This window comes from Microcaecilia unicolor, chromosome 4, assembly GCF_901765095.1.
Source record: "Microcaecilia unicolor chromosome 4, aMicUni1.1, whole genome shotgun sequence".
Taxonomy (NCBI): Eukaryota; Metazoa; Chordata; class Amphibia; order Gymnophiona; family Siphonopidae; genus Microcaecilia; species Microcaecilia unicolor.
The window spans coordinates 95,245,699-95,270,085 of NC_044034.1; the positions used below are offsets into that span (position 1 = coordinate 95,245,699).

Here is a 24,387-nt window from a genome sequence, read left to right on the forward strand (position 1 = left end):
AAAAGGTTACTCACTTGTGGTGTATAATAGATTGGAAAAAACCAGCGCATACAGCAGATGCCTAAAATGACTGTCCAAAAAATAAGGAATGAAAATTAAAAATGAAAATGAATAATGTATATAAAATCACTACTGTCCAGACTAACAGGATGTGGAGATGCACAATATACTGAATGTATGTGAGAAACATCTAATGGAATGATGTCATGGTTATACTATATATTGCTGTGTCAGAAAAAATAGTGCTATGGTGTGTGTATGCTCGCTGCATATTGTCAGAAAAAAGCCTCTAAAACTATGTGCCAGAGGTGTCTAACAATAAAGGGTTATACTTGGTGATATCTGTTTAAAATCATTCAAAAAAACACCATAAACGCTCTAAAGTATTACTGTTACTCGTTCACAGTAAGAGAATATCCTGCTTATAATCGAACGAGAAAAACGCCCAAGTTCCGACCTAAATCGGGAGATGGACGTTTATCTCACAAAAACGAATAAAGCGGTATAATCGAAAGCCGATTTTTGGACGTTTTCAACTGCACTCCGTCACGGATGCGGACAAAGTTGATGGGGGCGTGTCAGAGGTGTGGCGAAGGCGGAACTGGGGCGTGGTTATCTGCCGAACAAAGATGGGCGCATTTCACTGATAATGGGAAAAAAGTATGCGTTTTTAGCTAGAATTTAGGACACTTTTCCTGGACCCTGTTTTTTCACGAATAAGGCCCCAAAAAGTGCCCTAAATGACCAGATGACCACTGGAGGGAATCGGGGATGACCTCCTCTGACTCCCCCAGTGGTCACTAACCCCCTCCCACCACAAAAAAATGATGTTTCACAACTTTTTATTTTCACCCTCAAATGTCATACCCAGCTCCCTGGCAGCAGTATGCAGGTCACTGGAGGAGTTGTTAGGGGGTGCAGTGGACTTCAGGCAGGTGGACCCAGGCCCATCCCCCCTACCTGTTACAATTGTGCTGCTTAATGCTTATTAGTCGTCCAACCCCCCCAAACCCACTGTACCCACATGTAGGTGCCCCCCTTCACCCCTTAGGGCTATAGTAATGGTGTAGACTTGTGGGCAGTGGGTTTTGAGGGGGATTTGGGGGGGCTCAACACACAAGGGAAGGGTGCTATGCACCTGGGAGCTCTTTTACCTGTTTTTTTGGTTTTGTAAAAGTGCCCCCTAGGGTGCCCGGTTGATGTCCTGGCATGTGAGGGGGACCAGTGCACTACGAATCCTGGCCCCTTCCACGAATAAATGTCTTGGATTTATTCGTTTTTGAGCTGGGCGCTTTCATTTTCCATTATCGCTGAAAAACAAAAACGCCCAGCTCACACATTGTTGAATAAAACATGGGCGTCTATTTTTTCCCAAAATACGGTTCGGTCCACCCCTTCACGGACCCGTTCTCGGAGATAAACGCCCATGGAGATAGGCGTTTTCGTTCAATTATGCCCCTCTAAGTGTGCAGGAAGGGGAATTTAAAAAAAAAAACCCAAACATAGAGTGCAATAAAATGAAACCGAGATGAGCGGTGCCTGAAAATCCAAGTCAAAAGTGAAGGGGGAGGGGAGAAAGAACCACCACTAAATGCTGCATGCAATTGTTGTCAGAGAGGAAAATAGCACTAGTATAACGGAGACACTATCCGAAGGACCTTATAAATATAAATATCTTATAAAGTGCCTTGAAACAGAGGCTATACTCACTGTGACTCTTAACACAACGCAAGCAGATGCACTGCTGTCAAACCTGGAAAAACTTTGAGGAGTGTCATGTGATGTTTTTTTATCCTTGATTTCCGGGTCAAAGTTCAAAAAAAGGAAAATGAAATAAAAAGCCAAAGGACTGTATGCTATTGGCAAAGAATGACCACAAATATCAAAAAATATTCATACGTGACAAAAAACAAATCTTAAAAAGCATATATATATATGTACCCATGATTGATAAAAATTGAAAATAATGGGATGACAAAATAAAAAATGAATAAAAAGAATAATTTATTCAAAGAAAGACTGATAGATCTGTCTCCATGTTCAGACCTTTAGGATGTAGTGTTTGTAACTCAAAAATAAATTGTTGCTCCTTTCTTAGGAGGAAAGTGTCAACTGGTCCACCTCTCCAATTCTTCTTGTAAACAAATACAACGCAAAACCGTAAATCTTCAAAACAATGTCCTAAAGTCTTTGAGTGTTCCACCAGTGGTTTCTTGAGTGCATTCCTTTTTATGGCACTTTTATGCTCAATTATTCTGTTATTGAATTGTCTCTTGGTTTTGCCTATATAGGCTAAACCACACGGGCAAATTACCGCATAAGTATGCATCCTGCCTATGCTCTACCCATACTCCATCTATGTATGCTCACCTGTAAGCAGTGGCATTCCTAGGGAGGCTGATACCCGGGGCGGATCTCCGATATGCCCCGCCTCCGGGTGCAGCGCCCCCCCCTGGGTGCACACCATTGGGGGGGGTGCCGCGCGCCGGTCAGCTTCGTTCGTTTCCATGCTCCCTCTGCCCCGGAACAGGTTACTTCCTGTTCCAGGGCAGAGGGAGCATGGAAACGAACGAAGCTGACAGTGCGCGGCAGCCCCCCAGCGGCGTACACCAGGGGCGGACCGCCCCCCCTTGGTACGCCACTGCCTGTAAGAAACCTTCATATTTACAGAATAGTGTTTAGGAGGAGTTTGGCACATATGCATATATTTGTCACTATTCCAATGAAATGCATGCGCAATCAGCATGTAATTTTTAGTGTGTACTTTATAGACTTGCTCTGCACATGCTACCAAAGATTTTCATTTTCCTGTTCTAAGAATGATTAGTAATAGAAACATAGAAAATGCATACTATCTGCTGTTCCTTCCTCTCCCTTAGCGATCTTATGTGCTTGCCTCATGCTTTCTTGAAGTCAGATACAATCCTTTTTTCCACCACCTCCATCAGGAGGCTGTTCCATGCATCCATCACCCTTTTCATAAAGAACTATTTCCTTAGATTATTCCTGAATCTGTCCTTTTCACCTTGATCGACCGGTTAACTCTCTTGTTCGTGGCTATCTGCTCATTTTCAGCAGCAGTTAACCGGTTATTCTCGCTAAAAATGACCAGTTACCACCGAACTTCAAGCTGGATGTATTGGGGGGCGGAGTTCAGTTAGGGCCCAATATTCAGACCTAGCTGGCCATGTTTAGCACATAAATAGGTGTCCTATCTGTATGCGCTATCCCATAGTCAGTTAAGTCTGAAAATTAACTTAACCAGTCATGAGCTAGCCAGCTTTAAAAAAGGCCCCACTTGGAGTATTGTAGAAAGGAGGTGTTGATGCCCCTGTGCAAGTCATTGGTGAGGCCCCACTTGGAGAATTGTGTTCAGTTTTGGAGGCCTTATCTTGCTAAGGATATAAAAAGACTTGAAGCAGTTCAGAGAAAAGAGACTAAAATGGTAGGAGGTTTACATAGCAAGACATAAGTGGAGAGACTCTACTGACCTAAACATGTATACCCTGGAGGAAAGGAGAAACAGGGGTGAAATGATACAAACGATCAAATATATGAAAGGTATTAATCTGCAAAAAATCTTTTCCAGAGACAGGAAGGTGGTAGATCCAGAGGTTGAGGTTGAAAGGGGGCCAACTCAGGAATAATGTTAGGAAGTATTTTTTCACTGAGAGGGTGGTAGATACCTGGAATGCCCTCCCGTGGGAGGTGGTAGAGATGAAAATGGTAATGGAATTCAAAAATGCATGGGACAAACACAAAGGAATCTTGTTTAGAAGGATCGGATCCAGTGGCGTAGGAAGGGGGGGGCGGAAGGGGCGGTCCGCCCCAGGTGCACGCGCTCGGGGGGTGCCGGCCCCGCTGGTTCCCTGCTCCCTCTGCCCCGGAACAGGTTACTTCCTGTTCCGGGGCAGAGAGAAGGGCCGACGCAGCTCCGAGTGACGTGCACTCGGGGCAGATCGACCCTCCCGCAGGTAAGAATGCGGTCCGGGGGGGGGGGGGGGGTTGCGCTCCGTGGCGTCTCTCCAGAGGGGGGGTGCGCCGCAGAGGGGGGGTCGCACCGTGATGCACCCGGGGGGGGGGGGGCGCAGCGGCGACCCGCCCCGGGTGTCATTAGCCCTCGCTACGGCACTGATCGGATCCAAAGAAACTTAGCGGAGATTAGGTAGAAAAGCTAATGCTAGGCAGACTTCTACAGTCTGCGCCCTGATCCAGGCTGAATAGATTTGGATGGGTTGGAGTGGAGCTATTCAAGGGCTTTGACAACAACTTCAGAAATTGTGGAACTGGGGCAGTGCAAGGCAGACTTCTACAGTCTGTGCCCTAAAAATGGCAAGGATAAATCAAGATCAGGTATATATATGATGTATCAATTCATACCTTATGTTATGAGTTTATCTTTTTGGACAGACTGGATGGACCATACAGGTCTTTATCTGCCGTCATCTACTATGTTACTATCACACTTATTTTTGAAAGAGAAGGACGCCCATCTTTCGACACAAATCGGGAGATGGGCATCCTTCTCACAAGGTCGTCCAAATCGGCATAATTGAAAGCCGATTTTTTGACATCCTCGACTGCTTTCTGTTGTAGGGACGACCAAAGTTCACGGGGGCGTATCGGCAGGGTAGCGTAGGCGGTATTGGGACGTGATTAGGAGATGGTTGTCCTTGGCTGATAATAGAAAAAAGAAGGGTGTCCCTGACGAGCATTTGGCCAACTTTACTTGGTCCATTTTTTTTCACGACCAAGCCTCAAAAAGGTGCCCCAACTGACCAGATGACCACCGGAGGGAATCAGGGATGACCTCCCCCTACTCCCCCAGTGGTCACTAACCCCCTTCCACCATAAAGAACAAGTTTAAAAATACTTTTTTGCCAGCCTCTTTGTCAGCCTCAAATGCCATACTCAGGTCCATCGCAGCAGTATACAGGTCCCTGGAGCAGTTGTAGTGGGTGCATTGTACTTCTTGTTTCGATAATACGTGTTGCCCCGCCCCTTCGCAGCACCGTCCTTAGAGTTGGGTGCCCTTAGAGATGGTCGTCCCCGTTCAAAAATGGCCCTCCATGTTAATTCATGAAAGAAAGCCTTCCATGGAGCTCTGCTCTTTGATCAGATTTATGTGGTCCAGCACATGAAGGTGCAAGTTTTTTCACCTGATCTATCTGCGCAAGTTCAGATTCAGCTAGCTTCTATATTAGCAGAGGCTGATGAATGTGGCATTCACCTTATCAGGACAGCATACGATGCCTTTGAAGCCTCGGCCAGGATTTCCGCTTCCATGATTACAGCCAGATGCCCTGCATGATTATGAGCTTCCAGTTTGCATGAAGATGTCTACTCCAAGTTATCCAACTCTCCTTGCACTGGAGACTCTTTTTTTTTTTAAGTGAAGGTGAAAGAGGCAGTGGGCATAACTAAAGATCATTATTTTACTCCTCACTATCTCTCAGCAGTTCAGTATTCTGCACCTACAACCTTTGCTAGGCAGACTTCCTTTAACCAATAATGATGTGGCTATTATTACCACAAAAGATTTTATTCTGACAAACAACCTCAGCAAGTACAGCATACTATTGCTACAAAGCCAAGGCAAAGAGAAATGCGGGATGGATAGCATCTTTTTGCGTGAGTATTTGACTAATGAAAGAGGTGTCTGTTATCTAAACCAGCCTTTGAATTATGAACAGAGCATCTTGTTACCTGTACAGGTTTTCTAAAAATAGATGTTATCAATAGAAATCAAACAAAATAAAACATGGAAAAGAAAATAAGATGATACCTTTTTTTATTGGACATAACTTAATACATTTCTTGATTAGCTTTCGAAGGTTGCCCTTCTTCGTCAGATCGGAAATAAGCAAATGTGGTAGCAGATAGTATATATTTATTTCTCTGTTTATCACCCTCCTCTCACCTACCAACACCCATCCTGTTAGAATATCAATGAAATGCTTTGATGTCCCCATGCATACCCCCACCCTCCCACTCTGTCAGACTGTCAAAGTAATGCTTTGATGTTTCTCTTATATATACTATCTGCTACCACATTTGCTTATTTCCAATCCGACGAAGAAGGGCAACCTTCGAAAGCTAATCAAGAAATGTATTAGGTTATGTCCAATAAAAAAGGTATCATCTTATTTTCTTTTCCATGTTTTATTTTGTTTGATTTCTATTGATAAACTTTAAGAGTGGACTAACACGGTTACCACACCTCTCTATTAAAAATAGATGAAAAGGCACCAGGATTTAGGAGCCCCAATGCCGTGTACTTAGGGGGGAGGTTCTCAAAGCAAACTAGGCTTACAGCGTTTTAATTTAGACTGTTTTTTTAACAGGAAATTCAAACAGCAGTACGCTGTGGCTCCTTGTCCCCAAACCTTTTCCCGAGTCTGAACCCAAGCCTCCCCCCCCCCCCACAAAAAAAATCCCCAATAGTCCGGTGGACCCCTCCTGACCCCCCCCCCCCCAAAACCTTAAACAAATCTCTGATGGTCCAGTGGACCCCTCCCAAGCCCCCACAAACAAAAAATATTCTGGTGGACCTCTATTTGATTCAACTGCACTGGCTTCCAGTGCAGGTACAGGTCTTTTTAAAATGTTTACTATTTGTATTTAAGTTCTTGTACAGCATGGCATCAGATTATTTGAGCTCATTTATATTACTGTAAGTTCCAGGTCATCAGTTTTATTCGGTAGGCAATGCCTGATTACTGCTGCTGGAAAAGGTTCCTGAATTCCTTGCCTGAAGAGCTGTGTTCTGTGACAGCTTATAGACTGTTTTGGTCCTCCTTTAAAAAGTGGTTATTTACTTATTTTCAGTGTATTCTGGTATATTTTATTTACAGTATTTATTTACAAAGGCTCGATATACCACACATTGTACTATAGAGCTGCCTTTACAAGTAGGCTATGAGGTAATTTAAAAAATGAAAAGGGAAGGAAGATGAGACATGTTTGTGCAGGGGGCAGGGAAGAGGAGGACCTCAATTGAAGTATTGGCACATATTCTGGAAGAACCAGATCTTAAGCAACTTTCTGAACTTTGGGAGAGATGGTTTGAGTCTAATGTTCAATGGATGGGAATTCTATAAGTGAGGTCTGGCATAGCTGAAGGCAGTCCTAAGAAACAAGATGGCAAGCGATCTGCAAAATCCAACGTGGAGACAAACAAAGCAGACCAATCAGTGATATGGTTCAAAACTTTATTTTAAGAAATTCGCCCAACACAGACTGTGTTTCGCCCACAAGGGCTGCGTCAGGGGCTCTACAAAAGCAAATAAAATCAAATACAATTAAAAACATATACATTTGTTTAATACTATATCATAAAACGTTAATAATCAAAAAGAAACCATATCAGATATATAAAATCAATCAAACACTTGGAAGGAGAAATCAAATATCGTCGAGGAAATAAGCAATGATTATACACATAAATACCTGCATAAACCTATGTTTACAAACATACAAATTTGAGTAACACAAATAAGACATAATCATAAATTCTCTTTTATGCATATGATAATTATCTGAAATAGAGATAACTGATTTAGATAGCATAAGAACAATAGTCCAAACAATTAACATAATAAAATATCATTTATACTTACATATATAAAGAATCAGACTTACAACAATTATAGCAAAATACCTCATACAATTTTATGACTCAATAAAACTCACAAAAAGAATTATATGGCAATATTTATTTATAATACATTTAAAATGTCAGTTATAGCTGAAGGCAGGGCCGGTCCAACCCAGTAAGTGAGGTAAGCATGGCAGGAGGGCGCCAACCTCTGGAGGGCGCCACCGTGCCATGTTGACCCTCGCCGCTTACCTCAGCTGCCGGACCCCGACAACAGCCCTGCCTTTGGTTTCCTGCTCCGATACCCGCACCGCCCTAGGGCATTTAAATCTTGTATTTAAATCTACCTCCGACGTCGCAGCAGCTGCGCAGCATCAGTGAAAGCGCTGCTGCCCGACGTCTCTAGCTTTCCCTTCGCTCATTCGTTCCCTTCTCAGTGTCCCGCCCTCGCAAGGAAATGAAGTCAGAAGAAGGCGGGACACTGAGGGAACGAACGAACAAAAGGAAGGCTGGGAGACGTCGGCAGCAACGCTTTCACTGACGCTGCGCAGCTGCTGCAACGTCGGAGGTGAATTTAAACACAAGATTTAAACCAGAGAAGAGGGCGGGCAGGTGGACATGGGAGCGGGAGGGCAGGGGAGAGAGGAGCATTGATTGATGGACATGGATGGGAGGGCAGGGCCCAGGGAGACAGGAGAAATTGCTGGACATGGAGGGGAGGGGAGGAAGGAGAATTGCTGGATATGGATGGATGGAGGAGGGAAGGGGAGAGAGGAGCATCGATGGGCAAAGATGGGCATGGATGGGAGGGCAGGGCCCAGGGAGACAGTTGCTAGACATGGAGGGGAAGGGAGGGAGGAGAATTGCTGGATATGGATGGATGGAGGAGAGAAAGGGAGAGAGGAGCATCGATGGACACGGATGGGAGGGCAGGGGTCAGGGAGAGACGAGAAATTGCTGGACATGGAGGGGAGGGGAGGGAGGAGAATTGCTGGATATGGATAGATGGAGGAGGGAAGGGGAGAGAGGAGCATCGATGGACAAGGATGGACATGGATGGGAGGGCAGGGCCCAGGGAGAGAGGAGAAATTGCTGGACATGGAGGGGAGGGCAGGGGAGAAAGAGGAGAATTGCTGGATATGGATGGAAAGATGGATGGAGGGCAGGGGAGTTGCTGGACATGGGTGGATGGAGGGGAGGGACATAGATGGAGGGAAGGGAAGACAGGTGTAATATTTTCAATGATGCCATGGCTAGTAAAAGGGGTGTGACTACTGTAGGGGCGGAGCCATAGTGATCCCACCCCTGGATGAGTAGGGGCGCCGACTAATAGGCTGCAGGAGGGTGCCAGAAACCCTAGGACCAGCCCTGGCTGAAGGCAGTTTAATGTGTAATGTCTAAGTGTAGATCTGAGGGACGAGGGAGACTTAATAGTGCCTGCTGAGAGGAACGAAGAGCATGCGCAGGGGAATAAGGAATCAGTAAGTTAGAAAAGTGGTTAGGAGATGCAGGAGTTAGACCTTTATAGTCTTATTATTGTAGGAGGATATTTTGTATGCTTTTATGCTACTGTGGATGACTTTACTTGGTGCAAGCATGTATTGTCTCCTTGCTGTGCACTTTTGAAATCCACTTTGAACTTCATAGGGCCGCCAAGGGAGGGGGGGGCAGAGTGGCAAAATTCCCCAGGGCCCCGCCTCCAAGGGGAGCCCGGTGCCCGCCTGGTGCTGACATGGCTCTCTTGCTCTTGTGTGCCGCAGTTATCGCGTTTTTGGTGTTAACTCTGCTCTGCTGGCCACAGGTCCCTCTTCATGCCGCATCCTACCTCCTGTGTAAAGTACTTCCTATTTGGACGCAGCAGGAAGAAGGACCTGTGCAGTAATGCAGACCTAGCAGGAGAGAAGACAATCAAGTAAGCAGGCCCATAGGAACCAGGGGGCAGCGCACAGGCCCCGGGGGTTGTTTGCCCTGGGTCCGGCTTTGTCTCTCAGTGGCCCTGGGGAAGGGCATAAGTTGGTCATCATTACAGATCTTGTCAAACCAACCACTAATCATTGCAAAAAGCTTTTGACTCTACATTCACAGTTGAAGGTCTTAGGGGACTGATACAGTAAACAACAGCAAATAAAGACCTGCATGGTGAATACAGTCTAACAAGGCAGCCAGAGCCACACTTTATTTATTTATTTAGATTTTGCTCACACCTTTTTCAGTAGTAGCTCAAGGTGAGTTACATTCAAGGCCAAGAGGGAGTACGAAAAAAAGATAGCATTAGAGGCAAAAAAACATAGTAAACATTTTTTTCGGTATATTAAAAGCAGGAAGCCGGCAAAAGAATCGGTTGGGCCGCTGGATGACAGAGGGATAAAAGGGGTGATCAAGGAAGACAAAGACGTAGCGGAGAGATTGAATGAATTCTTTGCTTCGGTCTTCACCAAGAAAGATTTGGGTGGGATACCGGTGTCGGAAATTATATTTCAAGCAGACGAGTCGGAGAAACTTACTGACTTCATGGTAAACCTGGAGGACGTAATGGGGCAGTTCAGCAAACTGAAGAGTAGCAAATCTCCTGGACCGGATGGTATTCACCCAAGAGTACTGATAGAACTGAAAAATGAGCTTGCGGAGCTACTGCTAGTGATATGCAATTTATCCTTAAAATCGAGCGTGGTACCGGAAGATTGGAGGGTGGCCAATGCAACACCCATTTTTAAAAAAGGTTCCAGGGGAGATCCGGGAAATTATAGACCGGTGAGTCTGGCGTCGGTGCCGGGGAAAATGGTAGAGGCTATTATTGAAAACAAAATTACAGAGCACATCCAAGGACATGGATTACTGAGACCAAGTCAGCACAGCTTTTGTGTGGGGAAATCTTGCCTGACCAATTTACTTCAATTCTTTGAAGGACTAAACAAACATGTGGACAAAGGGGAGCCAGTTGATATTGTGTATCTGGATTTTCAAAAGGCCTTTGACAAGGTACCTCATGAAAGGCTACAGAGGAAATTGGAGGCACATGGGATAAGAGGAAAAGTCCTATTGTGGATTAAAAACTGGTTGAAGGATAGGAAACAGAGAGTGGGGTTAAATGGGCAGTATTCACAATGGAGAAGGGTAGTTAGTGGGGTTCCTCAGGGGTCTGTGCTAGGACCTTTGCTTTTTAATATATTTATAAATGATTTAGAGATGGGAGTAACTAGCGAGGTAATTAAATTTGCTGATGACACAAAGTTATTCAAATTCGTTAACTTGCGATAGGATTGTGAAAAATTACAGAAGGACCTTACGAGACTGGGAGACTGGGCGGCTAGATGGCAGATGACTTTTAATGTGAGCAAGTGCAAGGTGATGCATGTGGGAAAAAAGAACCCGAATTATAGCTACTTCATGCAAGGTTCCACGTTAGGAATTACGGACCAAGAAAGGAATCTGGGTGTCGTCGTCGATAATACACTGAAACCTTCTGCTCAGTGTGCTGCTGCGGCTCGGAAAGTGAATAGAATGTTGGGTATTATTAGGAAAGGTATGGAAAACAGGTATGGAGATGTTATAATGCCGTTATATCGCTCCATGGTGCAACCGCATCTTGAGTATTGTGTTCAAGTCTGGTCGCCGCATCTCAAGAAAGATATAGTGGAACTGGAAAAGGTGCAGTGAAGGGCAACTAAAATGATAGCGGGGATGGGACGACTTCCCTATGAAGAAAGACTATGGAGGCTAGGGCTTTTCAACTTGGAGAAGAGACGGCTGAGGGGAGACATGATAGAGGTATATAAAATAATGAGTGGAGTGGAACAGGTGGATGTGAAGCGTCTGTTCACGCTTTCCAAAAATACTAGGACTAGGGGGCATGTGATGAAACTACAGTGTAGTAAATTTCTTCCCTCCCACCCACCCTCTGATCCACCCTCATACATCTTAAGCACCTCCCTTCTCTTATTTTTGACAGGTGCTACCCGTGAAGGAAGTGACTCCCCCACACCCCATTGCCTCTGTTTCTGACAACAACACATATCTTCAACTATACACATGTGAGATTGAAACTTAAGCACAATATCTCTCCTCCCACACAACTCAACAGTTCTCAACTTCTTATACCAATCAGCCATCGTTTCAGCCCCCTCAGCAGGCACCGGAGGCTTAGACCTCCGCTAGCCAAACCAAATCCAGTCAGCCTTGGGGATCTCATGTCAGTCGATTTGCTGATTGCTGTCGCTGCAGCCTATTGCGTCCGGCTCGCTGCCATTTTGGCTGGGTGGCCATCCCCCCTGAGGTTCCTCTTCTAGCTCCTGCGGTCGATGGTACCTCTGCTAATCCCTCTGGAAGAATTTTCTGCGCTTCCGCCATCGTTCGAATCTGCTGTAGTTTGCCTTCCTTATAAAACACTAACGCGAAGGGATGTCTCCATCTGTAGCGCAGGCCCATCTCACGTAGCTTAGCTGTAACCGGTTTCAGTTCAGCTCTCCGCTTTAAGGTCACAGCCGCCAGGTCTTGATACACCTCTATACGGTGAGCATCCCATTTAAAATCTGTGATTTTGTGAGCTGCTTGTAACACTTTCTCCTTCATCACGTATTCGCGGAAGCACACAATTATATCTTTAGGCAGATTCTGCCTTGACGGGCCCAACGCCCTGTGTGCCCTCTCCAGCTTGATATCATCCGGATTCACCTCAGTTCCATCTGCCGATAGGAGGGCACTAGCCACTTTTTGTATTACTGTCTCAGCATCTTGGTAGGCTGGAGTCTCCGGAAGGCCTCGAAAACGTAAGTTGCATCGCCTGCTCCGGTTCTCTAAGTCCTCGATCTTATCATTGATTTGTTGTTGACCCAGTCTGATATCAGAGACCTGTAAATCGAGAGCTGTCAAGGCTTCCGTGTGATCTTCCATTCGCGTTTCAACTTCTTCGACTCTTTGGCCTATCTCCGCGATTTCTCCTCGCAAGCTGGCTCCCAGGGTCGTGAGTTCTTCCTGGACCGCTTTCAAATCAGATCTTATTTCCTGCAGCCAGTCGCGTAGCTCAGGCAGGATCTCTCCCAGCCTGTCCGTTTGCTCTTGGGAGGAGAATAGCTCCGTCGCTGAGTCTTGTGTGCACGAGGCCATCGCTGGTTGATCCGCCATCTTTTTTTTCTGCGTCGCACTGCTCTCGAACGCGAATTGAGTGAGGTTCACTACTCCTCCACTCGCCTGCATCACGAATCTTCCTTTCGGCGATCGGGATATCACTTTTACCTCAATTGGCTACAACTTCGCCACTGTAAGGAAGAGAGAAAGTGCTTTTCGGTCGCGGGTGTGCTGGAGCTCAGTGTTTAGGCAGCCATTCGCTCCGCTGACGTCACTTCCTCTCCACAGTGTAGTAAATTTAAAACAAATCGGAGAAAAAGTTTTCTTCACCCAACGCATAATTAAACTCTGGAATTTGTTGCCGGAGAACGTGGTGAAGGCAGTTAGCTTGGCAGAGTTTAAAAAGGGGATAGACAGTTTTCTAAAGGACAAGTCCATAAACCGCTACTAAACGGACACAATTCCAGGAATAACATGTATAGAATGTTTGTACGTTTGGGAAGCTTGCCAGGTGCCCTTGGCCTGGATTGGCCGCTGTCGTGGATAGGATGTTGGACTTGATGGACCCTTGGTCTTTTCCCAGTGTGGCATTACTTATGTACTCTGGATATTTCTCTGTCCCAGGAGGACTCACAATCTAAGTTTGTACCTGAGGCAAGGGAGAGTTAAGTGACTTGCCCAAAATCACAAGGAGCAGCAGTGGGATTTAAACTGGCCACCTCTGGATTGCAAGACCGGTGCTTTAACCACTAGGCCACTCCTGCCACACTTGCCACGCTGTGTAGGTTACATTCCTCCATGATTGAGCCCTGGCCTCACAACCAGAGCAGTTGGCAATTTGTTACTCTACCTATCACATATAGGCAGTTCTACAAGTCACTTCATTGCTTCAGCAGTACAGGTGCGACTCCAGCAGAGAATCTATTTGCTTGGAAGGGCTTGGACATCCCCACCAGCCATGCATCCAGTGCCTCAATTTTGAAGGAGCCTGAGCCCAAAGTGGGTGGGGCCTGGACCCCCATGACTACCCACTGCACTACACAGCCTGTTTTCTTGTAAATTTAACTTTGTTATAAGCCTGATATTAGCTATCCCTTTATAATTTTACAGATTTCCTTATAATAAAACACTGTTTTTGCTTCCGAAAATTGGCTTTATTTGTGTACAGCAAGCCGGGCTGTTAATTAGTAGCAAAGAAAGCAATACCATAAACATTACTTCAGACTCTAACAAACTAATCATTCCTAAATGTTAATAAGTAATTTGCTAACCATGTGCTAGTTGCAGGAGTCCTAGAAACTATAGAGAATAATATTCTTTACATGGCAGGTGGACATAGTGCAGCAGTTACATCTTTTATCTTTCAGGATGACAAATTATTGTTAATTTTTCACCAAGATATGAAATGAACCTGCTGAGAGTTATGTGATTTTTCTCTTCACATAGAGGATTATTTCATGTTTCAAGAGAATGTGGTAAAAGCAGTTAGCTTAGCAGGGTTTAAAAAAGGTTTGACTAGCTTCCTAAAAGAAATGTCCATAAGCCATTATTAAAATGGACTTGGGAAAATCTACTGCTTATTTCTGGCCAAGCAGCTTAAAATGTACTGTTTTAGGATCTTGCCAAGTAGTTGTGACCTGGATTAGCCACTTTTAGAAACAGGATACTGGGCTTGATGGACCTTCGGTCTGTCCCAGTATTGCAACACTTATGTACTTATGTATACACTACCATCCAAAAAATAAATAAGGGAAGGGAATTAATATACTGCCTGTCTGTGGTTTTTGCAACTACATTCAAAGTGGTTTACTTAGTCAGGTACTTATTTTTGTACCAGGGGCAATGGAGAGTTAAGTAGCTTGCCCAAAGTCATAAGGAGCTGTAGTGGGAATTGAACTCAGTTTCCCCAGGATCAAAGACCACTGCACTAACCACTAAGCTACTCCTCCACTCTGCTATGTCTTTAAGGATTCCACTGATGCTTGTTAACAATGCAAATCTCGTCATACATTGTAGTATTTATAACATTTTTATTTAAAATGGAGGAAAAGATTTCAGTAAAACAGTTGCCTATACGATATTAAAGGCAAATCTGTGATCACCATCATCAGTCATAAAAACCTCCACCTCTCTATTTAATGTTTTTTTTTCATTTTTAAATAATTCAATTTGTGTAGTTTTATAATATAACTTCCATTTTTCTACCAGGCAGACTCTATTATCTCAAAACGGCAACTTAACAACAACATAACTGTAGTGGGGTTATGCTCTATACAACTTCTCCATTTCACTAAGTAGGCTTCATAAGAAGCTGCCCTCCTCAATGTTCCAATTTCTGAATAATCTGCCACACATAAATCCAAAAGCATGAAACTAATATCAACAAAGTTCATTTATATTTTCTGTGGTGCCGGAATGCCTTCATGCTTAAATGGCTTACCAGGAGTTTCGCATATCCTTCTTCTCTGCATGCTGGTGCTTTTTCAAAATGGCGCCTGTATTTTACAGGAACGCCAACCATACTCAGCCAATCAAAACTCCTTATCCATGTCCTTGGTTGTAGATTGGGTATAGTTGTTTGTTCTGATACAGCAAGTTATTAGAATCATCCTTAAGAAAACCACTTAAGAATGTCATGGCAAAAGCAGTCAAAAGGAAACTTTCCAATCTTGATTAATATGCAAACTTGTAGGTTGCAAGCTGTTAAATTTGAAAATCCATCTTTGCTCTTGTTGCAACAATTTTCCCCCTGTCCCGTCCTCTATTATTTCTTGTGGCCTGATCTATGACAAAACATTGTAAGTCTTTGAACACATGAGAATACCTCTGGCAATGAGTCACTATTGTTTTAGATGTTGTAAATAGAACCTATATTCATTCATCCTGGTTTTGAATGGCCGGATGATTTTCCCTATGTATAATTTTTTACATGGACATTTGATAACATATACTACAAATGAATTATTACAGTCAGTGTAATAATTCTCATTCTGCATGCAAAGCCACTGGAACATCTGAAACTTTTTCCTGGGGGTCAGCTTCTTAGCTGAAGAGATCAATCCGAGACACCAGGGTGAGATGCTCCAGAAAACAAACTTTATTGGGACCCTACACGGTCCGTGTTTCGGCTTTTAAAAAAGCCTTCATCAGGGGTCGATCAGTGAGTGCACAGATATGTACTGATTGACAGTGGAGCACATGAAATGTCATCTCTGGCTCCTGATATCTCATTCTGCATGCAAAGCCACTGGAACATCTGAAACTTTTGAAAGCTTTTTCAAAGCTAAGAAGCTGACCCCCAGGAAAAAGTTTCAGATGTTCCAGAGGCTTTGCATGCAGAATGAGATAACAGGAGCCAGAGACAACATTTCATGTGCTCCACTGTCAATCAGTACATATCTGTGCACTCACTGATCAACCCCTGATGAAGGCTTTTTTAAAAGCCGAAACACGGACCGTGTAGGGTCCCAATAAAGTTTGTTTTCTGGAGCATCTCACCCTGGTGTCTCGGATTGATCTCTTAAAGTTGTGTTTTCCACTTCCTTTGGTGTTGTGTCCTTCTCTTCCCCCTCCCAGTCCCAGGTGTTAGGAGTTTTAAAGCCCTCCCCTTCTCAGTGGTGTACTGAGGGTGGGGCAGTGGGGGGCAGTCCACCCCGGGTGTACACTGCAGGGAGGAGGGTGCAGGGAACAGCTGCGCAGCCTGCTCCCTCTGATGTTACTTCCTGTTCCAGGGCAGAGGGAGCAGGGAATAGGAATACATTGGTGTCTCTAGCGTTTGGCATGTGCCTATTTTTAGCACACGCAAAAAATGCTAGTGCGCTTTAGTAAAAGACCCCCTAAGTGTTTTTGAATACTGAGTATATATTTACAAGTGTATTTAGTATATGATCCTTTGAAATATACTATGCAAAAAGGTTTATATGCATTGTAATAGAGAAATCTATACTTCTATATGCATTTTCATTTGCTTTTTTAACTGACTTTTTCATTTCTATATTTTTTGTAGGCATCTCAATGCCAGTAGCTGTGTTTGGACTACAAGATGACAGCAAAGTGTTTAACCAAGAAAACTGTTCTTTGTCCGATGAGAATTTCATCCTGGTTGGCTCTTTTGTAGCATTTTTCATTCCTTTAATTATCATGGTAGTCACTTATTTTTTGACTATAAAATCACTACAGAAAGAAGCAACATTATGTTTTCATAACCTTGGTGCAAAAAGCAAACTGGCTTTATTTAGTTTTCTACCCCAGAGTTCACTTACAGCAGAAAAACTATTCCAGCGCTCTTTGCAAAAAGAATTGGCACCTTATGGAAGGAGGACTATGCAGGCCATCAGCAATGAGCAAAAGGCATCCAAGGTACTTGGGGTTGTCTTCTTTCTGTTTGTTGTGATGTGGTGTCCTTTCTTCATCACCAACGTGATGGCAGTGATTTGCAAGGAGTCATGCAATGAGCACATCATGGAACAACTACTTAAGGTGTTTGTTTGGATTGGATACCTTTCTTCGGCAGTCAACCCATTGATATACACTCTATTCAACAAAACATATCGTTCTGCTTTTTCTCGTTATATTCAATGCCGGTACAAGGAAGAAAAGAAGCCTTTGCAATTGATCTTAGTGAACACCATCCCTGCATTAGCATATAAGTCAAGTCAACTTCAGCTAGCACAAATGAAGAGTTTAAAAAAAGAAGCGAAAATGATGGGCAAGGACTATTCTATGGTTACTATAGGAATACATCATTTAGACAACACGTCAAAGGCCAGTATCAGTTCAGTGAATGAAAAGGTTAGCTATGTATGATTAATGGCTACCATAGCAACTGGGTTGGAGAAAAATTCACCTGCAAGAAGCTTTGTTTACTTAGAAAAGAAAACAGCTCAAACTAAGAGATCCTTTAGTGGAAATATCTTAACTTCATGCTATTCTGTCACTGAAAACCAGAGTTTTGAAAACTACCGTAATACACAATGACTTTCGCCAATGTTGATCCACTACGTCAACTGTTTATGTACAAGTGCTAATAAATTTATTTTTTAAAATATTATAAATAATGTATTTCTTTAAAATATGTACCATGTATCATACCATATAATAACATTGTTCTAAAGTAAATCCCAAAGCTGTTTCTTTTTGAGAAAAGAATGGGGCACTGCTGTGCACTTCCTTGTAGTCATGGACTGAAGAGATTGCTTTAGTTATTCCTTGTTTTCCTGTTCTTGAATGTGAATGAGCACTTTAAACAACTTTAGGAGGAAAGGAAAATAACAGTGAATTTAATAATGTACATGGATAAACAGAGTGAAAGCAATTAAATGACAATTTTGGTGATTGTGTTTTTATAGTTACATTTTCCTCATGTCTCTCTCAAAACGGTATTGAGCTACTGCATTCTTTATTTAGATCAAGACAATTATCTGCAAAAGCCAATTAAAATAAATGTTCCCTTATCATCGTGGCCGTTGGAGAAGTAATTCTATAAGGAGCCACCTAGATGTAAGCAGCAAGAATGCACACAAATGCCAAGTCATTTGTGAGTGTATGTGGACACATCTATTTGTAAATGACCGTATTCTAGTTATACACTATTCTGTAAGTGCATGCCAATCTCAGATGGCAAGTATTTTGCCGATGGGTGCTTACATGAGCAGAGTTTGGGTGGAACATTGGCGAATCACAAAATTATGCAAATAAATTATAGAATACTGTGGTTTATGCACATTCTTTGACAATCTGCACATGAGCCTTTACACCAGCTCTATGGCTGGTATGTTTGCACCTAAAATATAGGTGCATATTTGATTTGTTACACTAGTGCTCTAGGTACCTACTTTTCTTAATAGAAAAAGCTGCAAATAGGAGTGTTCTTGTTGTCTAAAAATAGGCACCCCTTTATGGAATTACCCTCTTGGTCAGTTCTGTAACTGGGCATCCACATTTGCACGCCTTTTGCACACTTAAATGCACAGAATACCAGCACTGTCGTGGGGAAGTGGACACTTAGAATACAAGTGGCAGCAAAGTGACTAAGCACTATTCTATAAGATCACAAGCAAGTGGCATAGGACTAGATTCTATATATGGCGCCTAAAAAATCGGCACCAAAATAAAATATGCCAAGGTATATTCTATAATTTAGGTGTACTTTATAGAATAAGCCTCAATTTCCGCGCATTTTATAGAATACTAGTAAAAAAGGCCCGTTTCTGACACAAATGAAACGGGCGCTAGCAAGGTTTTCCTCGGCTCCCCTGCAGCCACCCATGTCCAGCGACCCTCCTCTCCCCCTGCAGCCACCCATGTCCAGTGACCCTCCTCTCCCCCTGTACCCACTGCAACCACCCATGTCCAGCGAACCTCCTCTCTCCCCTGCCCCTCCTCCTGCCACCCATCCAGCGACCCTCCTCTCTCCCCTGCCCCCCCTCCAGCCACCCATGTCCACCGACCCCCTGACCCCCCTCCAGCCACCCATGTCCAGTGACCCTCCTCTCTCCCCTGCCCCTCCTCCAGCCACCCATGTCCAGCGACCCTCCTCTCTCCCCTGCCCCCCCTCCAGCCACCCATGTCCAGCAACCCTCCTCTGGGCATGGATCAGCTGTGAGGCATGTTTTTTTCCCCCGGGTTCTGAAGTTGACATCATAATGGCCACGGTGATGTCAGCCTGATCTATGGAGCCTAGCAGACCAATTCGGAATGAGCCACGGTCCCAGGCAAGTCAGAACATTGAAGGTGAGAATTATTATACAGGATGTCCAGCAGCTATCCACGTGACTAAATTTAGTTGCAGACAGTTACGCAAAGTAAAATTTGGTGTAAATGCTGATTCCTAAATTACACACAACTGGGCGTATTCTACAACAACACGCATAGATTTTAGAAGCGCCTATGACCTGCCCATTCCATGCCTATGGCCATGCCCCCTTTTCAACTATGCGACTTAGAATTTACATGCATCATGTTATAGAATACGCTTAAACACTTCTGTGCGTAAATTCTAATTAATGCCAATTAGTGTCAATAGTTGATTGTTAAGTGGAAATTATCAGTACTGATTGGCTTATTAACTAATTAAGTTGTGCATGCAAATCCAGAATACGAGTGGATTCGCATGTGCAACTTAAGTCATGCTATATAGTATTCAGGGGATAGCGTGTAAATGCAAGGGGAGCATGGAAGGAGTATGGGTGGTGCTGCAACTCACAGAATACCATAAGTTATTTGTGCCTTTGCCTCATTCAGTGCCAGCCTGTCTTCTAGGCAGACTTAGCAACCACCTAGGTGGCATAATTAGGTAGTAGCATCGGCACTTGATCTCCAGGTTCCCTCTTCTTCCTTCCTTCCTTCCATACCTGCCTCCTTCTACCCTCAGGGGTTCGGGCTTTACTTTCCTTCCCGGACGGTGGTGTGGTAGTCAGCAACTATAGAAAATATAAGGTAGCTAGAGTGGGGCCTTGAAAATCCATTCACACTCAAGGCTTGCTTGCTTCTACCCCTTGCAAAACAGGTTTAGAAGGAGCGGGAACCGGCAGGGCTTGAACATGTGCAGATGCTCAAGGTCCTGAGCTAGTTATAATATATCTCCTATAGCTGCCAACTACTGAATTGGTGCCCCAAAGGAAGGGAAGTAAAATTGAATATCTTGCAGGGGGGGGGGGGGGGGGGATGGAGGGAAAGAAGGAATGAGACAGATGCTGAAGACCACGGGGTGGGTGTGGAAGAGAGAAATGCTGCAGACAGGAGGGGTTGGGAGTAGAAGATACAGATGCTGGAGACCATAGGGGGGTGGACGGGAGGGATGCTAGAGAACACAGAGGGAGGAAAGAAGGAAAAGAGAGAGATGTTGGACCCCGTGGAGGGTACATTGATTTGTTAGCTGTCCCTTGGTGGTAGTTGGGGGAGGGGTACACAGCTGAGGTTTGCCTGGGGCATAAGATACCTTTGAGTTGGCCCTGACTGCTTTTAGGTGCCCTCACTTATGCCAGATGTAGCTGTGGGCACATAAATGTAAGGTGTGACGATGGAGGGTACACTAGCATTTTATAATAGAATTGGTGAGCACAGATGCTACAATACAGATCATCTGCCCATCAAACACAATAAAGTACTTATAAGGCCATGTCAAACCCCAGGCAGGATTATGGAGTAGCCCTTTGAATAACTGATGGGCAGATGATCAAAAGTCCAAACAGTCCTCTAAAAATAGCGCTGGAACAGCATGGGGGATTTACTGTCCCTATGATCAGAGATAATAGCATGCAAATTTAAGCATGCTATTCTCCCTGATCATAGGGTAGAAGTGTGGGAAGATTGTGCCTGAACATGTGCTCAGTCACAATCCTCCTGTACTTGTTTGACAGGTCTGGGTTGTCAAAAGCCCAGACCTATCAAACACAGGGGCTGGAGGTCCATGGGACCACCCAACCCAAAGTACCCCACCCCGAGCCAAGCAAAATGGGGGCTTGAGGTCTGGTCCCCCTGACCCACCCCCCCAACACAAGGTCCCCCCCCCCCCCACCAGCATCCCCTCAAATGTCCCTGGTAAGCAGGGCCGTGCCAAGGGTCTCTGGTGCCCCCCTGCAGACTATCAGTTGGCGCCCCCCCCCCCCCCCCCCCCAGTGAAAATGATCGCTCACCACTTACCACACTGACAGGAATTGTCAGCAATATTCTTAGAAACAAATTGCTATACATTGGAAAATAAGATAGCAGATGTAAATTCTCAAAGTGGACATATTCCAAACACTAAAATGAAAATAAAATGATTTTTTTCTACCTTTGTCCTTTGTTGTCTGGTGACTTTCTTTTTCTGATCATGCTGGCCCAGTATCTGATTCTGCGGCTATCTGTCCTCTTAACTCCATTTCCAGGGCTTCTTTTACATTTATTTCTTTCCTTTCCTCCTTTCTTCTTCATTTCTGGTCCTCAGCTTCTGCCTATTTTCTTCATCCATGTGCAGTTTTTCTCCTCTCTTCCTTTTCCCTCATTTCATCTCCTTCATCTCTCTTCCCTCCCCTTTATGTCCAGCAATTTCTCCTTTCTCCCTGAGCCCTGCCCTGCAATCCATATCCATCCATGCCCATCTGTCCCCTGCCCCCTCCATTCATCCCTATCCAGCAATTCCCCTCTCTCCCTGAGACCTGTCCTGCAATCTATATCCATCCATGCCCATCTGTCCCCTGCCCCCTCCATTCATCCCTATCCAGCAATTCCCCTCTCTCCCTGAGCCCTACCCTCCCATCAATCCATGCCCATCTGTCCCTTGCCCCCTCCATTCATCTCTGACCCTATCCAGCAATTTCCCTCTCTCCCTGAGCCCTGTCCTCCCAATCCATGCCCATCCATGCTCCTCTGTCCCCTGCCCCCTCCATTCACCCCTATCCAGCAATTCCCCTCTCTCCCTGAGCCCTGCCCTGCAATCCATATCCATCCATGCCCCTCTGTCCCCTGCCCCCTCCATTCATCCCTATCCAACAATTCCCCTCTCTCCCTGAGCCCTACCCTCCCATCAATCCATGCCCATCTGTCCCTTGCCCCCTCCATTCATCCCTGACCCTATCCAGCAATTCCTCTCTCTCCCTTCCATGAACCCTGCCCTTTCATGCTCCTCTCTCCCCTGCTCTCCCGCTCCCATGTCCCAACTGCCCGCCCTCTTCTCCCCCCCCCCCCCCTTCCAACATCCCGAGTTGCCAACTCTGTAGTTTTCATGCTGAATTGAGTGGCTGTGGCTCTTTTAAACTTGCCACAGGCAGTTTTCTCCAGTCGTGGGTTTCTTTTTGTGGGCAGTTTTTTGCCGCGCTGGTTGTTCCTTCCCCCCTCCCCCAGCTCCTCAGGCAGCTGTTTTGAGTGTCAGGCTATTTTTGGGCTACTTTTGGCCCCGAATTGGGCCGGGGAATTTTCAGACATCCGGCAACTATTCCCTTTCTTTTTTTTTTTCTTTTAATTTTACCTCCGTGACCATCCGGCAGTGCAGCATCAGTGCAGGATGCGGCGCTCCCGATGTGTCTAGCCTTCCACTTCGCTCATGTTCCACCTTCTTCTGACGTCAAGGAAATGACGTCAGAAGAAGGCGGAACATGAGCGAAGGGGAAGGCTAGACCAGGAGCGCCGCCTCCTGCACTGACGCTGCGCTGCCGGGCGGAGGTAAAATTAAAAGTATTTTAAAAGAAAAAGGGATCTTGCTGCAGGAGAGAAGAGAGCGCGGGCAGTTGGGCAATGGGAGTGGGAGGGCGAGGAGGTAAGCATGGTGCGGCGGCGTCCCCCAAATGACGGCGCCCCCCTGCCATGCTTACCTCGCTTACCGTATTGGTACGGCCCTGCTGGTAAGAGAAAAAGGTCAGACTTCATAAGTTATCAGACGACGCAAAAAGAGGAAGACAGAAAAAAAAATACCTAGAAAAGCTAAGAGAAGCTGGAAAAGCTGTCAAGAAAGCAAAGATAGAAATGGAAGAAAAGATAGCCAGTACATTAAAACCGGGGAACAAGACATTTTTAGGCATATAAGTGATAGGAGGAAGTGCCAAAATGGTATTGTGAGGCTCAAGAGTTAAGGGGAGGATTATGTAGAAGTTTATAAGAATAAAGCTGAACTGCTTAACAATTATTTCTGTTCTGAGTTCACTGATGAAAGGCCGGGGGAAGAACTGCAAAAAACAAATGCTAATGGGAATGGATGATCAGTAGACCAGGACAATTCTCAGAAGACTGTGTTTGTGAGAAGCTAGCTAAACTAAAAATAGACAAAGCGATGGGGCCTGATGGGATACATCTGAGGTTGCTCGAAGAACTCAGGGAAGTCTTGGTGGCTCCGTTGTCTGACCTCTTCAATGCTTTCTTAGAGTCTGGAGTTTTCTCGGAGGACTGGAGAAAGGCAGATGTGGTCCCTCTGCACAGGAATGTTAGTAAGGGGGAGTTCAGGAATTACAGACCTGTTAGTCTGACCTTGGTGGTGAGTAAACTAATGGAAATGGTTCTAAAGTGGAGGATTGTGAGGTTTTTAGAACTGAATGGACTGCAGGACCCAAGACAGCACTACAGGTAGGTCTTATCAGACAAATCTGATTGATTTCTTTGATTGGATGACCAAACAGTTGGATATGGGAGGGGCACTAGATGTTGTGTCCTTGGATTTTAGCAAAGCCTTTGACACGGTTCCGCACAGGTGACTAATAAACTGAGCTCCCTTGGTATGGGTGCTAAAGTGACTGGGTTAAAAACTGGTTAAATGGAAGGAGACAGAGGGCAGTGGTAAAAAGAGTTTGCTCTGAGAAAAAGGATGTTATCAGTGGTGTACCGAAGGAATTGATCCTTGACCCGGCTCTTTCTAACATCTTTGCAAGTGATATTGTGGAAGGACTGTCTGGTAAAGTTTGTCTCTTTGTGGCCGATACCAAACTTTGTAATAGGGTAGACACCCCAGAGGGCCTGATTAGCATATTGGGAGATCTGGCAACTTAGATTTAATGCTAAAAATTGCAGGTTCATACACTTAGGTTGCAAAACTCCAAGGGAAAAGTTTAGTATAAGGGGTGAAGTACTTATGTGTATGAAAGAAGAGCAAGATTTGGGAGTGATTGTGTCTGATGATCTGAAGGTGGCCAAACAGGTAGAAAAGGCGATAATAAAAGCTAGAAGGATGCTCAGGTGCATAGGCAAAGAAATGGCCAGCAGGAAAAAAGAGGTGATAGTGCCCTTGTATAAGTACCTGGTGAGGCCCCAATTAGAAA

The 24,387-nt window shown here is 44.8% G+C and overlaps 1 protein-coding gene across 1 annotated transcript in view; it reads left to right on the forward strand.

Moving 5' to 3' along the window:
* The window catches only part of HTR2A (5-hydroxytryptamine receptor 2A), a 56,228-nt gene extending 38,256 nt beyond the window's left edge, over nt 1-17,972 (forward strand). The window contains exon 4 of the mRNA XM_030200497.1: nt 16,668-17,972. Coding sequence (XP_030056357.1) covers nt 16,668-17,467 — 800 coding nt within the window. The 3' untranslated portion in view covers nt 17,468-17,972. The remainder of the gene's footprint in view (nt 1-16,667) is intronic.
* The last annotated feature ends 6,415 nt before the right edge of the window (nt 17,973-24,387 follow it).